Below are 19,219 nucleotides of genomic sequence, written 5' to 3'. Positions count from 1 at the left end.
CTAGTTTAAGATGCATGGGCCCTACAAACGTAATGAATCTGTGCTCTTATCAAATATGGTATCAAAATTTATCATGACTTCATGATGTTTAAAGGATACTCTGAGCTACCTGAAATAAATAGTCATTCGTAAAATGAGAAGTAATTCCATCAAGATTAGTTTTATCCTTTCACATTTTACAGGTGAGCTTCAATCCTCAGGATAACACTCAGGTTTGTGTCACTGGAAATGGGATGTTTAAGCTCCTCCGTTTTGCTGAGGGAACCCTGAAGCAAACCAATTTTCAGAGGGGAGAACCCCAAAACTACCTAGCCCACACCTGGGTGTCTGATGACAAGATCATCGTTGGCACTGATACAGGAAGGCTCTTCCTCTTTGAATCCGGAGATCAACGCTGGGAGACAAGTATAATGGTCAAGGAGCCCACCAGTGAGACCAAGAACCTGGGGAAGATCCAGGAATCAGAGAGGTAATGGCGCCCCTCTGGGTTGGTGCTCTTGTGAAAATATGCTTGTCATCCTAATAGCCTTATGCCAAAAATAGCATTCTTTTAAGGTCACTCAGAACTCCCCCACCTTAAAATCGACTCTTTTCATCTTCCCTCTGCCTTTCTCATGTTCGTCTATATTCATGCACAAATTTGACAGTTATGACCACAGCCTAGATACAATTCTTTTTATTTTTTATACCTACTCTCATTTTATAAGCATTTCGACTAGTTTTCAAAACCATAGATTTTCAAACAGACATTTTCTAGTGGCTGCCTAATTTTCTGATTCAATTCAATAGCTGGCCACCAAGCCCTTGCAGTGTGCAAGGCACCTTGCTAGGTGCTGGGGACATGGGTCCTCAAGGACCTCACAATTTGGAAGGAGCCAGCAGACCCACAAAGAAGTGCAGGGAAGTTGTTGGTAAATCTGACAAAAGCATATGGGGTAAAGTGGGGTCTTGGGTCAAGTTTACCTCTACTACAACCAATAATAATCATATCTCAAACATATTAGAATGTACCATTGTATGTACTAGACACTGTGTTAAGCACTTTATATGTATTCTCATTTGAGTCTTACCCTATATAGTGCAAATTATTATCATGCCCATTTTATAGACAGGACAATGAGGCTCAAACAGGTTAAGCGACTCACCCAAGATCATAACACTGTCTCTGGAGCCTGAGCCCTCCAACACATGGCATATGATAGATTCTTCTTCCTGGGTAACTTTCAGTCCACCATTTTTCACCATTCCCCACACACGTGACCTCTCCTTTTTCCGTCGTGATTTTATTAAGAGCTTCCTAATGAGTCCCTCTGTCCTCCAGTTTGCCATGTTCCTAATCCTGCAGTGGGTCTGGTGCTCTAAGAATAAAGCCCAGACTCGTGAACTTGGCCCACATGTCCCTGCTGCTCTGACCCATCTTTACATCTGGGGCATCAGCTCCTGCCTCTGTCCCCCACACATGTCTCGTGCAGTCTTGCTCCTAGGCTCAGTCCTGTGTAGTTTCCCCTACACCACTCCTCGGGACATATTCACAGACTGACATAATCCTGTTCGTTTGGCAGATCAGCTGGGAGTTCTCAGCCTCTGCTCATCTCAGATGGGTGTACCACTTCTGTAATTGTCCTCAGAAAACCCTTGTTCCTTGCTGACTGGCTGCTCCCATCCCAGCCATCAGCTCCCTAACGGTCCTTAGCACTTGTCCTCTAGACTCTAAGCTCCTGAGGGCAGGAACTATGTCAGTCTTACTGAGTTTCACAGAGTTGTTAACACAGTATAATTCCAATACATATTTGTTATGTGGAAGGAAGGAGGGAAAGAAGAACAGGAGGGACGGAAGGAGGAAAGAGAGAGGGAGGGGGGAAGGGAGGAAGAAAATGGAACCCTGTATTCAAATCTCAGCCCTCCTGTTTACTAATTGTGTATCTTGGAAAACTCTCTGAGCCACTTTTTCCTAAACGAAAGGAGGGTAATAATGCACGCAACAACCCCAGTAATAATAGTGCCCACACAGGGTGGTGAGACTACCAAATAAATGTGTAACCTTCCAGTCTTTCTTTGGAGTTTGTGTAGCCGTCTGAGGCCAAAGGGTGGCATTTTGGCTATGGGGCTCACAATGGGTGATTTCTCCCACCCCCAAAGACAGCCCTTCCTTCTCATCCCTAGCTGAACTCGCCTCGTGGGGACTGTCTCTGTAAACTTTACATGCTATTTTCTTTTTCTAGCCTGATCGAATTTCCAACCATCAGTTCCCCGGTCCCTTCCTATGAACAGGTCACGTTGGCCAGTAGCCACAGCCAGCTGGCCATGCCCCAGGTGTTCGCCCTTGCAGCCTATTCAAAGGGATTCGCCTGTTCTGCTGGGCCAGGCAGAGTTTTACTGTTTGAGAAGATGGAAGAGAAGGATTTTTACCGAGAGAGCAGGGAAATCCGGGTAAGGAGGGGAGAAAGAAGCAGAACTGGGGTCCTCCTGGCGCGTGTTCTCCATCAGCAGAGCACTGACAGGGAGTTTGCTGGGAGGAAGGGGCTGTAGGGTTGAGTGGAGATGGGGACTTGAGCCATTTGTCCCTGTGGGGAGTTTTCAGGATGGGGTGGACAGAGTGGGGCTTAAAATTGGGAGGATCTGGATTTGAATTCTGGAAGAGAACTTTGGCAAGTTATATTTTCTCTTTGAAGCTTAGTGTTCCAACAAAAATCGTATTATGATATATACTGATACTTAACGTCTGGCACATAGGAAGCCTTCGGTAAATGTTTGTGGAATAAGTGATACAGACCGCTATAGAGAGAGAACATCTGTGCTTGGGGAGGATCCAGGAAGGCTCTGGGTGTTTGGTGGTCATCTCTGGGGAGGGTCCTAGAGGAAGGGTAACAATTGATGGGAGGGAACAGGTTAGGAATTGCAGGTGGAAGGAACAGGTGAGGCAGAGGCACCATGGACAGGGAGCAGGTGGTGTGTCTGGGAGATATTCTGCTCCCCGGTGGAGAGGAACTGAAATCACTTGAAAGGCAAAGATGGGAGCTGAGCCTGGTGAAAGATCTCAAATGCCAGCCTGAGGAGTGTGCGTGTAATTCAGCAGACAGCCTGCTTTTGAGCGCAATCTGCCAATGGTGTATAGTTGGGGGGGATTTGGAGGCACTAGGTGTGGGGTGGCTACAAACGCACAGACTGAGCCAGACTTGACTCTGACGTTATCGGTGAAGTGACTCGAGACGAGTTGCTGAATCCAGCAAAACCTTGTTTCTTCCTGAGAAAGTAGCCCATCCCTGGTGGTTATCAAAAGGATGAGCCAACACCTGTGTAAATCATGTGTGCGGTGCTTGGTGCTCAACAAATGATAGCAATCACTATCGCCATGCTTCGGAATCAGTTAAGAGGCTTTGTTACTTGAGCCAAGCAGTACTGAGGTCTAGTCACGGCAATGAATAGCAGGGAAAGTGGGAAGGAAAAGAGCCTTTGTGGAGGTTAAGCCTGCAGAACTTGCCCTGAGTAGACGTGGACAGCCAGAGATAAGGAGCTCCCAGAAATGATGCCTCGGCTTGGAGACTGGATGCCTGGGAAAAGATGCCAGTGGTAGGAAAATGGGGGTAGGAGCAAGGTGAGTGGGAACCATGGGGAATTATTAGGAGTTTACACTGCCTACTTCCAAAGCAATTCATTCTTGTTTGATTATTCACTTCACGAATATATGTTGAAGGTTTGCCATGTGCCAGGTTCTATGCTAAGGGCTGGGGTGCAGTAGGGAAAGCAAGCACACTAAGAGCCGGTCCAGAGAACACAGTCAACAGGCAACCAAACGAATATGAACTGATTGTCACATGCGGATCAACACTGTGAAGAAAATAAAGCCAGGAAAAGGACAGGGAGTGAGAAGGTTTCTGTTCTAAAGAGAGTAGCTTGGGGAGGCCTTGCTAAGGAAGTTGACATTTTACCAGGCCCCGGAATAAAGTGAATCAGTTGGCAATGTGGGTTAGACTTTGGGAGTTAGATCAATATGTACACACAGACACACACACACACACATAGACATACACACACACACACAAACACACACAGCACAGAGTGCTTAGCTTGTGTCTGGTACAGAGCCGATGCTTTGTTTACTATTTTAAGGATTTATCATTGTGATTACTTTCACTACTGCTGCTTTCATTGAAACCCTCATATTAGGCAAAATCACTGACAGATAAAATATAGAGACGGAGAAGAAGAGGACTGAGGACAAAACTTAGCGTTTCCTAATTTAGAGCCTGAGACAGAATGAGAACCCAGCAGAGGACACTGAGAAGTAGCGGCCATTCACTCACTCATTGAACAGATGTGGCATACCCACCATGGCCCAGGCGCCGTGCCTGATGCCTGAGATAGATGCATCAGTCATGGCCGCTTCCCCCAAGGACCTCCCTGGCTCTAGAGGAGAGCAGCAAGGCAGCACTTACTCTTCCGTTGAGCACTGCTACGCACTAGGTACGATGCTGGGCACTGGGACACAGACAAGGTCCTCAGTCTGTGGGTTCCCATTCTGCTTTACACAGTGTGATAAATGTGGCAGCAGAGGACAGCTCCCTGGTGAGCACACTGAGGTGAGATTAGGGCCCACCCAGCCCAGGGCAGGGCAGGGCAGGATATTTCTCCCTCCCAGAGCCCTCACTGTGCTGGCAGAGCTGGGGGCGTTGACTATGGGAAGAAGGAATAGGGGGTATACAGGAGGACAGAACTCCAGGCAGGGGGAGGGAAACATGAGAGCCTGGTGTCCTGGCCCCCAGGGAGGCAGGTGCTGCCATCACTGCAACAGGATCTAGAAAAGTCAAGAAGATGAGGACGGAGCAGGAGCCTCTGGCTCTGGCAAGAAGGAAATTTCTAATATTGATGAGGACATTTCAATAAGTGATGCAGTGGGAGGAATTAAGAACTGAGTGGGTGGTAAGGTTGTGGAGATGGTGTATGCAGGCCAGCCTTTCGAGAAGTTTGATTGTTAGCAGACAAAAAGCAATGGCAGGGGGAAAGGAAATCTGAGATTATAATGTCTACTTGGGAACTCCAGGCCCTTTCAGGGATTGCTGGCTGGGCTGCTGTGTGGCCCCTTTTCTTTTCTCTGCCCTACATGGAAGAGGGGCTGTCACCTTCCCCTCTGCTGCCCCGAAGTACACATTGGTGTGCTTGACCACATGCCCTGGGCTTCTGACAGATGGGCAAGAATGGGATTTAAACTAACCCTTGTTTTCGGAGGGGATCTCAAACTGAGATGTAGAGTGTGATCATTTTTATACATGCTACTGTCTCTTAGCCACTCATCACGTTAGGGTGAATACAAAACCCACAGAAACAGAAGTGACTCAAACCCTCCCTTCTCCGCATCTGAGGAGGATCCTTGGAAGCATGCTGGTCTGGGAGTCTGTAAACTAAAAGTATCTGAGAGAACTCTGAAAGTCCAAGGACACACTTATTGATGATGTGGGAACATTACTAACAGTTATTTTGCATCTTGGGCAGATTCCTCTGGACCCACAGAGCAATGAGCCAAGTCAGTCTGACAAGCAGGACATCCTCTGCCTGTGCTTCAGTCCCTCAGAGGAAACCCTGGTTGCCAGCACCAGCAAGAACCAACTCTACAGCATCACCATGTCCCTGACAGAGATCAGCAAGGTGAGTCTTCCCCAGTAACACTTCCTCCCAGCCCAAGGACTGGTTACCATGTGGGCAGATTTTTAATCCAAATTTGCTGAGCATGGCTCATTCAGCCTCTTCATAAGAGCAAAAGAAACTCTAATCTTAAGATTTCACTGTAGACGCACTCTGCTATCCTCAGTGGGATTGTGATTGCTGCAGCCTCCTTGGAGGACACATTGGAGTTGTCTGTCGGGTTTAAATTGTATATCTCCTTTAACCCTGCGGTTGCACTTAAGAGAATTCAATGTACAACTATAGCTGCTCATGTACACAAAGACATATGTATATAAAGAAGTTTATTTTTCCTTTTTTGTTTTTAAATAACAAAGAAAGCTAGCATAAATACACTGCAGACATTGCAACAAAAAAGCACTATCAAAGATGAAGAGAATCACTTTGAACTTCCAAAAGGTTCACTTCATCAAGAAGATATTACAATTTTAAAACTGTATGCACCAGGGGCGCCTGGGTGGCTCAGTCGTTAAGCGTCTGCCTTCGGCACAGGTCATGGTCCCAGGGTCCTGGGATCGAGCCCCGCATCGGGCTTCCGGCTCAGCGGGAAGCCTGCTTCTCCCTCTCCCACTCCCCCTGCTTGTGTTCCCTCTCTCGCTGTGTCTCTCTCTGTCAAATAAATAAATAAAATCTTTAAAAAAAAATAAAAAAATAAAACAAAAAAAATAAAACTGTATGCACCTGATAGCATGCACTCAAAATATATGAAGCCAAAATTGACAGAACAACAAGGAAAATAGACCATCTACAATCATAGTAGGAGATCTTAACATATCTTTCTCAGTAACGGTGTTTTTTCTTAAATAATAGGTTTATTGAGTATTTATTGGTATTTATTCACATGCTATACAATTCACATATTTAAAGTATACAATTCAGTGGTCTTGAGTATATTCAGAGAGTCGTGCAACCATTACCACAGTCAATTTTAGAACATTTTCATTGCTTCTGGTTCTTTTTTGTTTGTCCCTATGGATCTGAATTACCATCTGAAGTCACTTCCTTAGCCCAATACAGATTTGCTCCCACCTACCATCTTTTTGCTGTTACTGGCAAATACATTTCCATGCACCCAACAATGCATAACATACATATTGTTTTATATAGTGGCTTTTTCAGTAAGGTTAAAGAAGAGTGGGGATAAAATATGTGTTTATGTTATCTTTCATAATGACATAATACCTTTACTGGTGTTCTTTCTGTTTTTTGGTGGATTCAAACTACTCTCTGGGGTCACTTGCTTTCAACCTGAAGAATCTCCTTTAGTATTTCATTTAAGGCAAGTCTGCAAGCAATAAACTCTTTTAGTTCTTGTTGGGAATGTTTTTATTTCACCTTCATTTTTAAGAGATAGCTTTGCTGGATACAGAATTCTTGATAGACAGTTTTTTCTTTGAATACTTTGAACATGTTATTCCACTCCCTTTTGGCTTCTATTATTTTTGCTGAGAAATCTGCTGTTATCTTGTTGGAGTTCCCTTGTAACTGATCAATCATTTTGCTCTTGGTGCTTTCAAGGTTTTTTTTTTCTTTTGTCTTTGGTTTTTGATATTTTTACTATGATATGTCTGTGAATCTCTTTGTGTTTATTTTTCTTGGAGTTCATTCAGCTTCCTAGATGTGTACATTAATTTTTTTTTTAAAGATTTATTTATTTATTTATTTGAGAGAGAATGAGAGACAGAGAGCATGAGAGGGAGGAGGGTCAGAGGGAGAAGCAGACTCCCCACTGAGCAGGGAGCCCGATGTGGGACTCGATCCCGGGACTCCAGGATCATGACCTGAGCCGAAGGCAGTCGCTTAACCAACTGAGCCACCCAGGCGCCCCTGTACATTAATATTTTTCAATGAGTTTGGGAAGTTTTCAGCCATTATTTATCCAAATATTTTTCTGCTCCTTTCCTCTGGTACTCCCATTGTACATATGTTGGTGTGTTTAATGGTGTTCCACATTTACCTGCAGTTCGGTTCATTTTTCTTCATTCTTTTTTCTGTTTTTCAGATTGTGTAATCTTTATTGATCTGTCCTTAACTTCACTAATTCTTTCTTCTGCTAGTTCAGATCTCTTTTGAGTCCCTCTAGTGGATTTTTCAGTCCTGTTATTGTACTTTTTACCTCCAGAATTTCTTGTTTTTGTTTTTGTTTTTGTTTTTGAGAGAGAGCATATGCACAAGGGGGGGAGGGGCAGAGGGAGAGAATCTTAAGGAGGCTCCATGCCCAATGTGGAGCCTGACGCAGGGCTTGATCTCACAACCCTGAGATCATAACCTGAGCCGAAATCAAGAGTCAAATGCTTAACTGACTTGAGCCACCCAGGCGCCCCATGAATTTCTATTTTTTAAACAATTTTTATCTCTTTTTGATGTTCCCTATTTGATGTGACATTGTTATCAGAAGTTTCTTTACTTCTTTAATCATGGTTTTCTTTAGTTCTCTGAACAGATCTATAATGGCCCCTGTGAAATCTTCGTACCTTAAATCCAATATCTGGTCACTCTCACAAGCAATTTCTGTTGCCTGTGTGCAGAAAAGTGCAAATTAAAACAAGTCTGAGATCTTTTTTTTTTCCAGTGACACTTTTCCTTGCTTTAATATTATCTTTTTCTGTTTTTGAAATGAGCTTTCAATTACAAAATAGCAAACTACACTCAAAAATGCCAGCCATTGGCATGCTATGGAGAAGCTCACAAGTAAGGACAGATAACAGCATCCCGTGGGAGGAGGTGGGAAGTGATTGAAGCAGTGGTTACAAATGTTCACAGGAAGCTAAAACTATCCAAAAGGTTGTACCTTAATGTTAGCACAGGTTAGACTCGTCACTACCTTGGGGGGTGGCCTCAGTGTGTTTGGGTTCAGATTCTACAGGGCAATGCAGTTTCTTCCAGTTAAGAGTTCTTGGCTTGCACCAATCACAGGGGAGCCAGATGGCACTGGACCAGTCTAGGCTATTAGCTTTTCAAAATGCTGTTGTAGATGTATGGAGAGACTTCAGGAGCTCTACACTTCAGTGACAGTGTGCAACTTGGGTTTCCTGGCTGGATACGTAGCTCAGCCAAAATCCAAATGCCATCAGTGAGCTTTAGGGATTGGTACAGCATGTTCTGCCCTTCCACATTCCTCTTGGCAGTAGTATAAACGTTGTTTTGCAATTTGCTGGAAAATGTCAGCATTTAAATGACATTGTTTTCATTGGGAACATCCTTCCATGTTGCAAGGAAGACCTGGTGCTTCATTTTGCCATTTTCTACAGAAAGCACATTGAGTGGGATGAGGCAGCAGAAGTAGCCTCAGGGTGATATACTACACCTCTGGTTCCCCAGACAGCAAAGTGACAAGTGGAAGGGCCAATTTTTTCAGTAGCATATTATAGTAGTCAGAGTCCTTGGGTAACAACTCTAGAAACTTCATTAGCTAAAAGCACCAATGCTGAGTTGGCAGGAGATAGCCAGAGAATTACATGCTCACAGATGCTCTAACCTCCAAGGCATCTTTAGGGTTGTAATTAGATAGTCCAAAATGAAAATCTGGCCCCATTCAGTGCACTCATTTGGGGGTGTCAGTAGCTTATTGATGTTCTGGGTTCAGATCGAGCAGGTTGCTGTTTAGGTGAGATTCACTGATTTCAGATAATGCTACTAGAGCATTAGCCACCACCATCGGATTTGAATCTGCTATCAGATCCCACACAAAATCCAGAAATCCCTAATCTTCCACCATCTGGGCATTGATATCATGGAATTTTGCCATACAAAACTGCTGCTGCTGTTTTCCAAACATAGGGATCTTCTTCCTTCAAGCACTTGCAGAGGGGCGCACAGTGATCTTGTGTAATCTTGTCCACCCAGATGCACCCCATGGTCCTGACTGCCAAGGCCCAAATTAGAGGATAGGGATCTTCACAATCCACAAAGCTGTTGACAGCCATGATGGCCACATCTGGCTGACTCTTGGAGTAGTTCATCAAATAGAGGTACATGAGCTTCTTCAATTCCAGACTGTCGGTTTGCATACAGTTCACTACAACTGGAAAGAAAGAGCTGACATCCTTCCTTACAGTCATGGCAACAATCACTTTCTTCACAGCCTCCTTCCTCTTTTCTTTCTTTTCCTCATTGAGTTCAGCCTTCAATTCAAAGATTTCTCCTTTTTTATTGATTGTGAAGTGCTTGGAGTCAGTCATGGTTTTGGATCTTTTTAATTTAAATTCAATTAATATATAGTGCATTATTAGTTTTAGAGGTAGAGTTCAGTGATTCATCAGTCTTATATAACACCCAGTGCTCATTACATCATGTGCTCTCCTTAATGTCCATCACCCAGTTACCCCATTCCCCCAACCCCCTCTCCTCCAGCAATCCTCAGGTTTTTTCCTGTGATTAAGAGTCTCTTATGGTTTGTCTCCCTCTCTGATTTCATCTTGTTTTATTTTTCCTTCCATTTCCCTATGATCCTCTGTTTTGTTTCTTAAATTCCATATGTGAGTGAGAGCATATGATAATGGTCTTTCTCTGATTGACTTATTTCACTTAGCATGGTTTGGGATCTTTAATGTGCGCCAGAGGCAAGGGTAGAGGGTGGCCGCAGCAGCCAGAGAGCATGGCCTGAGTGGTGGGGTAATGGTTTCCTGCATGTCACAACTGAGAGGCTTCTTTATAAGAATTATTTTTATTATATTACCAAAAATTAGAAAGTCAGATCTCACCAGAGATTTCTGAGAATAAGGGAAAATGGGAATCCTAATGTGATGATGACACAGGTGTTCTAGAGAGCAGTCTGATAGTTCCTGGTCAAATAGAGAATGCATACATCTTGTTACCCAGTGTTCTGCCCCTGGATGCATACCAGGAACTACATCATGCTGGTCTGCTAAAGAACATGCCCAAAGGCATTCACCTTGATGTTCATAATAAGGAGAGTTGAAGACAACCCAGATGTTTATTCCTAGGAGTGATAGAGAAGTGAAGTAGCAGGATGCATACTACAGAATACCAAACCTAAGTTAGAAGCGATGATTATACCATATGAGAACATAGATGGTTGAGAGAAAAAAGTAAAACTACAGAATGCAATCGGAAGCACAATGCCATGTATAGAAATAGCCAAGGACATAAATGAGACACATTAATTGGTGCCTTTGACAAGGGAGGAACAAGAGTGAAAATTAGAGAACAAAGGAATGAAATGAACACAAAATAAAAATTGACCATACATGAAATGATTATGACAGTCTACAGCTCTGTGCCTGAGATACAAAATCAAGAAAACAAAGATACAAAATCAAGGAAATAGGAGACAAGGTCATCAGATGAGCTTTGGGAATGGGGAAAAGACGAAGAGAGTTTGGAAGGCGTGGAAAGAGAATAAATGGCATGAAATCAGTATCTCTTGTAGATTCAGAAAGTGAACTTACTGAAAAACCTGGTGGAGTTACCGGGTCCATTGGAGGCTTGCAGTCATGAATTCTAAGTGAAACCAGTAAGCCTGCTTCCCTGATTCTCCATCATTGTACAGCTTCTCAGGCAGAGGTGCAGAAAAAAGACAAAAGAAAGAGAACTACTGCTGTTTTTAAGAGAAGCGAGATTTGGGTGTGTTTAAAAGCTGATAGGAATGTACCAGTAGAGACAGAGAGGTTGAAGATATTGGAGAAAGAAGGGGTAAGACATGGAAAAGAATGGGAATAATTGTGCCTGCCCCCCGACCCCAGCACAGCACCTTTTCCTCTGAGGTAGTAGGGAAGGATGAGTGAATGGAGGTAAGCTGATAAGTGGGAAAGGGCCAGGATTTGAGGGAATCCCCACCCCAGCCTTCGTCCTCCTTGTGAATGGACCTAAAATCCGTGCACCTCATTGAATTTCCCAGCCATCACTCCTCATTCGGGTGTCCCAGCGATAATGCCCCTGGTTACAGAACATGTGGAACCCACACAACCATTGTAGTAGAATACATTTTCATTTCAAATCATTCACTCAGCTCTCACTGCTGCCGGTGACAGAGCAACACCATCTATCTGGAGAGAAATTTGGCATACCTATCAAGGTCTTTAGAATTTAGAATGACATTTCCCCCCAGTGTTCTACTTGTAGAAATGTATCCGTGTGTCAGTCCCAGCCTGCTGATAGTGATGCTATTGGCTAGGAATGCCGGAGGCACTTGCCCAGACCCATACTACTCCTAGCAAACCCCCAGATGTTTCTACCACCAGGGCCAGTGATGTGGCTGGACCGGACCTTTTGTTTCTTACTATGATACTTCGGCAAAAAACATCAGGGAACTTTGGGGGACATGATTTATTACTCACAGGTTCTGGAGGGTACACAGCACACGTTAGGGCCACACTGTGAGGTCATGGGGGGCAGCATGGGGCTTTGCCTTTATGAGGCTGTAAGGGTGGGATGTCTAGGGTTTTGTGGGTTCACTCTTTATTGGCTAATTTAAAGCCTACGAGTGGGATTGAGAGCACAGGAAGGGAGAAGTGGGAGCAATCAAGCAGTCATTATCTAAATTATCCAGGGCATCTGAGAAAGGGACCTCCATGGGTGGGGGCAGTCTACTTCCTTACCTGGTGGTTTTGCCAGCAGCTGACAATATGTTTATTCAAGATGGATGTCTTTTGAAATGGATGCCTACACATTCGAAAGCTTAGTGTTGTACACTCACACTGCAGGATCTAAGGAAGTAATCAGAGAGGTACACAGACGTACATGCAAGGATGTTTAGTCTAGTGTTACTAGACTAAACAAAAACTAAAAAAATGGAGGGGCGCCTGGGTGGCTCAGTCATCGGCGTCTACCTTCGGCTCTGGTCCTAGGGTCCTGGGATCGAGCCCCGCATCGGGCTCCCTGCTCGGCGGGAGGCCTGCTTCTCCCTCTCCCACTCCCCGCTGCTTGTGTTCCCTCTCTCGCTGTGTCTCTCTCTGTCAAATAAACAAATAAAATCTTAAAAAAATAAATGGAATCCACTGAAATGTTCCCACAGTAGACAAATGGTATATATATTAAATTCTGGTATATCTATAGAATAAAATATTTTATCGCCATTAAGATAATGTTTTAAAATAAGAGTAGCATTGGAAAACATGCATGATATTAAAGCAGTCTTCCTACAGCCTGATTCCTGTGCACCCAGGCTAACTAATGTTCACGGTAGTACTGAGAGCTGAAGTGCACAGCCAGCCTTTTGCTCACTCTGCCAGATCTCACTCTGTGATTTCTCCAGGGGGAGCCCGCTCACTTCGAGTATCTGATGTACCCCTTGCACTCGGCATCCATCACCGGTCTAGCTACGTGCATTCGTAAACCCCTCATTGCCACCTGTTCTCTGGATCGATCCATTCGCATCTGGAATTATGAATCAAAGTAAGAATGAAAGGCTTTGCTACTGTAGTATGCAAGATTTCAGTTAAATTTGTTCATGTGAATTATTTTAATTAGAGAGTTTTAAAATGTAATTACTTAGAAGCTTTCAGTTGGAAAAGATTTTTTTTTTTTAAGATTTTATTCATTTATTTGAGAGAGAGAGCACAAGTGGGGAGGAGGGGCAGAGGCAGAGGGAGAAGCAGGCTCCACACTGAGCAGGGAGCCCAAAGCAGGGCTCAATCCCAGGACCCTGGGATCATGATTGGGGCTGAAAGCAGCTGCTCGACCAACTGAGCCATCTGGGCGTCCCGGAAAAGTTTTTTTTTTTTTTTTTTTTAATCAAGCCAGGCAACTTACATGTTTCTCTTCTCTTTTTGTTCGTGCTTGGCCTAGAAAATTGCTTTGTGTTTCATTAAGCGCTTACCACATGCCAGACACCATGCTGAACTCTAGGGACATAAAGATAACACGGCAGTATCTCACCTTCTCGTATAACCTCCTATGTTCTTCCAGTTTTCCCATCCCCTCACTCCCACTAGATGTGTTTTTCACCATATGGAGCTCTCCAGACCACTCATTCCATCTATTTCTCCTTGTCACTGCCCCCAGCCACCCTTAACTCCCTAGTGAATTTATCCTCCTGGCATAGATTCCCTGAGAATCTCCAACCTAGTTTGACCCCACACCGGAATATCTTTGGTCTTTGTATATAGCTGCTGGGCTGCTGAAAAGAAACTGTGTGATCCTTCTGATTTGGGGATTCTAAATGGAGCCGTGCCTTCAGCATCACTAGACAGCTCATTGATCACTTCCCCTATCTTCCATACTCATTGCTGGACACTCTCAAATAACCAAAGTCCAGAAAAAAGAGGAACCAATCATTTTAAGCAATAAAGTATCTCAAATGCTATGACAAAAGTATTTGCCAGATACAGTGGAGGGCTCAAGGGAATTAGCAGGCTGGACTTCTAATTCAGTAATCGATCTCTCTCACAGCACACTGGAGCTATTTAAGGAATACCAGGAAGAGGCATATACAATCAGCCTTCACCCGTCTGGACACTTCATTGTAGTAGGGTTTGCTGACAAACTACGCCTTATGAATCTACTCATTGATGACATACGTTCTTTCAAAGAATACTCTGTCAGAGGATGCAGAGAGGTAAGATGCTGGAGATAAAGGTCCAGTTTCTTAGAAAACCAGGGTTGAAATATCAAGGACTAACACGCTCTGGCAAGGTGAGACCAAAGCCTATCTTAGAGAACTTCAGTGGCTTTAAAAGAAAAAGGAAGAAATCCAGTTCTTCTCTCACTTCTTGGGCATATGGCTCCATCTCATTTTTCTCATGCTCATCAGGATATTTCATTGAACCCCAAACCTTGTGAGATCCCAGGTGTGATTAATCCTCTCTGTGATTGCAGAGGAACAAAAAAGCATCAAAAAGGAAAGTTGTCTCAGACTCAGGGTCCCAGCTGGAAAGGTGAAGTTGGAGACTGAGAAGGGCCAAGGAATATGCAGGTTAACAGGGAGAAGCAGGAAGCAGCCCATCACATTTCCCCCTGAGATGACTGCAGAAACCAAACAGTGACTGAAGGAATTGCTTCCCCACTCTGAAACCTCTACAGAGACGAGTGAATGCTGTGCTCTACCATCTAAGCAGCTTCATGGTCAGTGCACATGGCAGTGGCAGCATCTTGGCCAGTATGAGCTACAGGAATAGCGAAGATGTCAGCCAGTCCTCAGTCCTATCTGTGCCTCCCCCCAATTCCCACTTCCACACCTGTTTTAGCTGGAACTCTTTAGGAAAAGGAGGTCTTGACTGTAACCTCCAGACTGCTCATTTCTTTCTTTCATTCTTGCTGTCTTGTTTTGCTTCTTTATAGTGTTCCTTTAGCAATGGGGGTCACCTGTTCGCTGCAGTCAATGGAAATGTGATTCACATTTTTACCACCACAAGCCTGGAGAACATCTCAAACCTGAAAGGACATACAGGGAAGGTAAGTGAGTGAGCAGTGTCCAGGGAAATGAGGGCCACAGAGTCAAGCATTACACTCACCGAGTGAACAAAAAAGAAATGAGTCCTTTCTTCCTGGAGTTCACTGTTTACGTGGGGGAAAGAGACAATAAAACAAAAGCACAGGCTAATTACTAATTGCAGTAAATGCAGTGAAAGAAAAACATGGGGTGTTAGAATAAATAATGAAAGAGTTAGCATAATTTAGATTGGGGTGTTCACAAAGGCTGGGTCCTAAAGGAGTAGGAAGGAATTAACCAGACAGAGCTGGTGGAGATCATCATTGCAGGTAAGAATCCAAAGACCCTGGGATGAGAGATTGCATGGCTGTCAGAGGAACTGAAAGTCTGTGGGACTGGAACATAGATATCAGGATGAAACTCAGGAGCGAGCTGAGATTGGTGAGGTTAGCAGGGGCCCAAGTGCATGGAAACTTGCAGGCCTTTTAAAGATAAAAAAGATAAAGGTGGTCTTTCTCCTCCTTGTTTCTTGAAACCATTGAAGACCTTCAGGGCAGGAAATAATACGACCAGATTTGCATTTTAGATTACTTTGGCTGCAGAAAGAAGAATGTATTGAAAGGGACAGGGTGGAAATGGTAAAGAGAATATTGTGGATATCTACACTATTTTGGACCACGATGGAGGTGGGACAGATGGGGAAAGGTAGGTGGATTCAAAAGATATTTAGGCAGCAAAACCAATAGTTTTTAGACAGAGTGAGGTGGGGCATGAAGCGAAGGGAGGGGCCAAAGGTTGAAAGACTAAGAAGAAGTAGGCAAAAGAATTTGGAGAGAAAAAGCACTTGAGAAAGAAAGGCATTTTAGGCAGAAGGACTTGTTAAAGATGATGGGAGTATAAAACTAGCGTAGTGGTTTGGGATATACATGGCTGGAACATTGGGCACATTCCAGAAGTGGCAGAAGGAGCTGGAGAGGTTGGCTACATCATAGTGTGTATACCATGCCAAGAAATTGGACTGTAGGCGATGAGAAGCAACTGAAAGGATTTAAGAATGTAGTAATGGGATTAGAAAGGTACTTCTCTAGGGGCACCTGGGCAGCTCAGTTGCCTTCAGCTCAGGTCATGATCCCCGGGTCCTGGGATCGAGCCCCACATCGGGCTCCCTGCTCAGTGGGGGAGCCTGCTTCTCCTTCTCCCTCTGCCACTTTCTCTCTCACTCTCTCAAATAAATAAATAAAATCTTGAAAGAAAGAAAGAGAGAGAGAGAAAGAAGAAAGAAAAGAAAGAAAGAAAGAAAGAAAAGAAAGAAAGAAAAAGAAAGAAAGAAAGAAAGAAAGAAAAGAAAGAAAGAAAGAAAGGGGTACTTTTCTAAACAGTATTGAGGATGCATTAGAGGGGAGGGAAGTTGGAGGGATGGAGACCAGCTAAGAAGTGAGGGTAAAAGATGAGTCAGGAAGTAAACCATGGCTTTAGTAGTAGAAACAGAGAGAAGCATGATATTAAATTCCATTTTGTACACGTTACGTTTGATGTGTCAAAAAAGTATGGTACATGAGTGTGGAGATCAGGAAAGAAGGCTGGAAATGAAGATTCAGGGGATTAGGTGGTAGTGGAAGTCAGAGGCATAGATTACATCACCAAGGGCCTGTGTGGAACCTGAGAAGAATCTTGGACAGAAGACAGGTGGTCAACATTTAAGGAACTGGTTAAGAAGAGAAAGCCTGCAAACAAAGGCACAGGAGAACTTGGAATCAAGGAATTGTTTCAGAGAAGCTAAGGAACTCATTCCCAAAAGGATAAAGTAGTCAGTGGCATTAAAGGTCAGAGAGGGGCACCCGGTGGCTCAATTGGTTAAGCATCTGATTCTTGGTTTTGGCTCAGGTCATGATCTCATGGGTTGTGAGATCAAACCCCGCATTGGGCTCCATGTTCAGGGGGGGTCGGCTTGAGATTTTCTCCCTCTGCCCCTTTCCCCACTTGTATGTGTGCACACACGTGCTCTTTCTCTCTCTCTCTCTCTAAATAAATAAATAAATAAATCTTGAAAAAATTTTAAAAATAAAGGTCAGGGGCGTCTGGGTGGCTCAGTAGGTTAAGCGTCTGCCTTCGGCTCAGGTCATGATCTCAGGGTCCTGAGATTGAGCGGCGCGTCAGGCTCCCTGCTCAGTGGGGAGTCTGCTTCTCCTTCTGCCCTTCCCCCCTGCCCGTGATCTCTCTCTCACTCTCTCTCTCTCTCAAATGAATAAGTAAAATCTTTTTTAAAAATAAATAAATAAAGGTCAGAGAGAAGTCCTGTAAAGTCTAAAAACGGACCATTGAGTTTAGCAAGTAACAGGTGCATCAGTGCAGGTGCTATGAAAACGCAAGCATTATTGAGTTGCTGAGCTTCCTGTTTCAGCAGTGTGATTGGTCTTCAAGCAACTGTGGAGATGCTGATGAAAGTATACCAGGTGATTCTGATGCTCTTTCTAGAACTATGTGCACCTCCATGGGAGGCCCTCCCTCACCAGTCCAGGAAAGCAGACATTTGTTTTACCACTTTGCAAGTATTTATAACACTGGTCTCTAACCAGGAATATGTGTTGGACTTACATCTGCAATACTAAAAAATACAGATGGAGAATGCAATAAAGCCATGCCTACAGGGACATTTATAACCTTAAATACATATATTAGAAATATTAAAAAGATTTAAAAATCAGTGATATAATCATCCACTTCAAGAAATTAGAAAAGGAACAGCAAGTTAAATTCAAAGAAGATAAAAGGAAGGAAATAATAAGGATAAGAGCAAAAGTTAATGAAATAAAAAACAAACGCAAGAGAAGATCATCAAAGCCAAAACTTGGTTTGGATTTTTTTTTTTAAATAATCTCTATCCTCAACATGGGGCTTGAACTCACAACCCTGAGATCAAGAGTTGCATGCTGTACCAACTGAGCCAGCCAGGTGACCCCAAAGCTTAATTTTTTGAAAATGCAAAATGGACAAGCCCTTGACATGACTGACCAAGGGAGGAAAAAAAGAGGAAAGGTAAATAACCAATATGAGGAATGAAAAGGAGATATCACTACAGATCCTATATATAATAAAAAAGATCAAAAGAGGATATTATGAACAACTTTATGTAAATTGAATATATAGATGAAACCAACAAATTCCTGGAAAAATTGAATCTGTAAAAGAATCTATAAAGAAAACTCTAGGCTCAGAGCATATCACTAGAGAATTATATCAACTTGTAAGGAAAAAAATGACACTAATCTTGAAGAAACTCTTACAAAGAACAGAAAAAAGAGCAGATACTTCCCTGTATTGTTCTATGGGGCTACCATAATCATGATACCAAAACCTGCCAAAGACATCACCAGAAAGAGAAATGATCAGCCAGTCTTTTTCATGAACATAAAAAAGTTCTAAACAAAATATTATCAAACCAATCTATCAATATATAAAAAGGATAATACAGCATGACCAAGTTGGATTTATTCCAGGAATACAAGATGGTTTTACAATTTGAAATCAATTAGTATACTATACCACACTAACAGAAACATGATTTTTCATCCTTATTATCTCCATAAATGCAGATACAATAAAATTGAAACATTTAATATCCATTCATGATTTTATTTTTTTTAAAAGATTTTATTTATTTATTTGACAGAGAGAGACACAGCAAGAGAGGGAACACAAGCAGGGGGTGGGAGAGGGAGAAGCAGGCTTCCTGCAGAACAGGGAGCCTGATGCGGGGCTTGATCCCAGGACCCTGGGACCATGACCTGAGCCGAAGGCAGACACTTAATGACTGAGCCACCCAGGCGCCCCTCCATTCATGATTTTAAAAAACAACACTTAATAAACAAAAAATAATGGAACTTCTCATTTTATTTATTAAAAATCTTATGCAAGATGTTTAAGTAAACCTACAATAAACAGCCCACTTGATCATAAGATTATGAAAGCATTCCTTCTGAGATAGAGAATGAAACATGATGCCTTCTGTTAGCCTTATACTGAGTCCTAACCAATGCAATAAGGCAAGAAAAGGAAATACGTCTTAGTCCATGAGGCTCCTATAACAAAATAGCACAGACTGGGTAGCTCATAAACAGCAGAAATTTTCCCTCACAGTTTGGAGGGTGGGCAGCACAAGATCCAGGTGCCAGCATGGGTAGGTGAGGGCCTTCTTCCTGGTTGCAGATT

At 43.3% G+C, this 19,219-nt stretch overlaps 1 protein-coding gene across 1 annotated transcript in view; it reads left to right on the top strand.

Annotated features, from left to right (window-relative positions):
• CFAP57 (cilia and flagella associated protein 57) overlaps positions 1 to 19,219 on the top strand; it is a 68,421-nt gene that overhangs the window by 5,772 nt on the left and 43,430 nt on the right. The window contains exons 3-8 of the mRNA XM_032417162.1: positions 183 to 469; positions 2,223 to 2,430; positions 5,491 to 5,643; positions 12,896 to 13,035; positions 14,032 to 14,197; positions 14,920 to 15,033. Coding sequence (XP_032273053.1) covers positions 183 to 469; positions 2,223 to 2,430; positions 5,491 to 5,643; positions 12,896 to 13,035; positions 14,032 to 14,197; positions 14,920 to 15,033 — 1,068 coding nt within the window. The remainder of the gene's footprint in view (positions 1 to 182; positions 470 to 2,222; positions 2,431 to 5,490; positions 5,644 to 12,895; positions 13,036 to 14,031; positions 14,198 to 14,919; positions 15,034 to 19,219) is intronic.

The sequence above is a fragment of the Phoca vitulina genome, unplaced genomic scaffold (genome assembly GCF_004348235.1).
Source record: "Phoca vitulina isolate PV1807 unplaced genomic scaffold, GSC_HSeal_1.0 scaffold2, whole genome shotgun sequence".
Taxonomy (NCBI): domain Eukaryota; kingdom Metazoa; phylum Chordata; class Mammalia; order Carnivora; family Phocidae; genus Phoca; species Phoca vitulina.
Note: the sequence above shows the minus strand (reverse complement) of the source record. Positions and strands in the feature narration are given on the sequence as shown.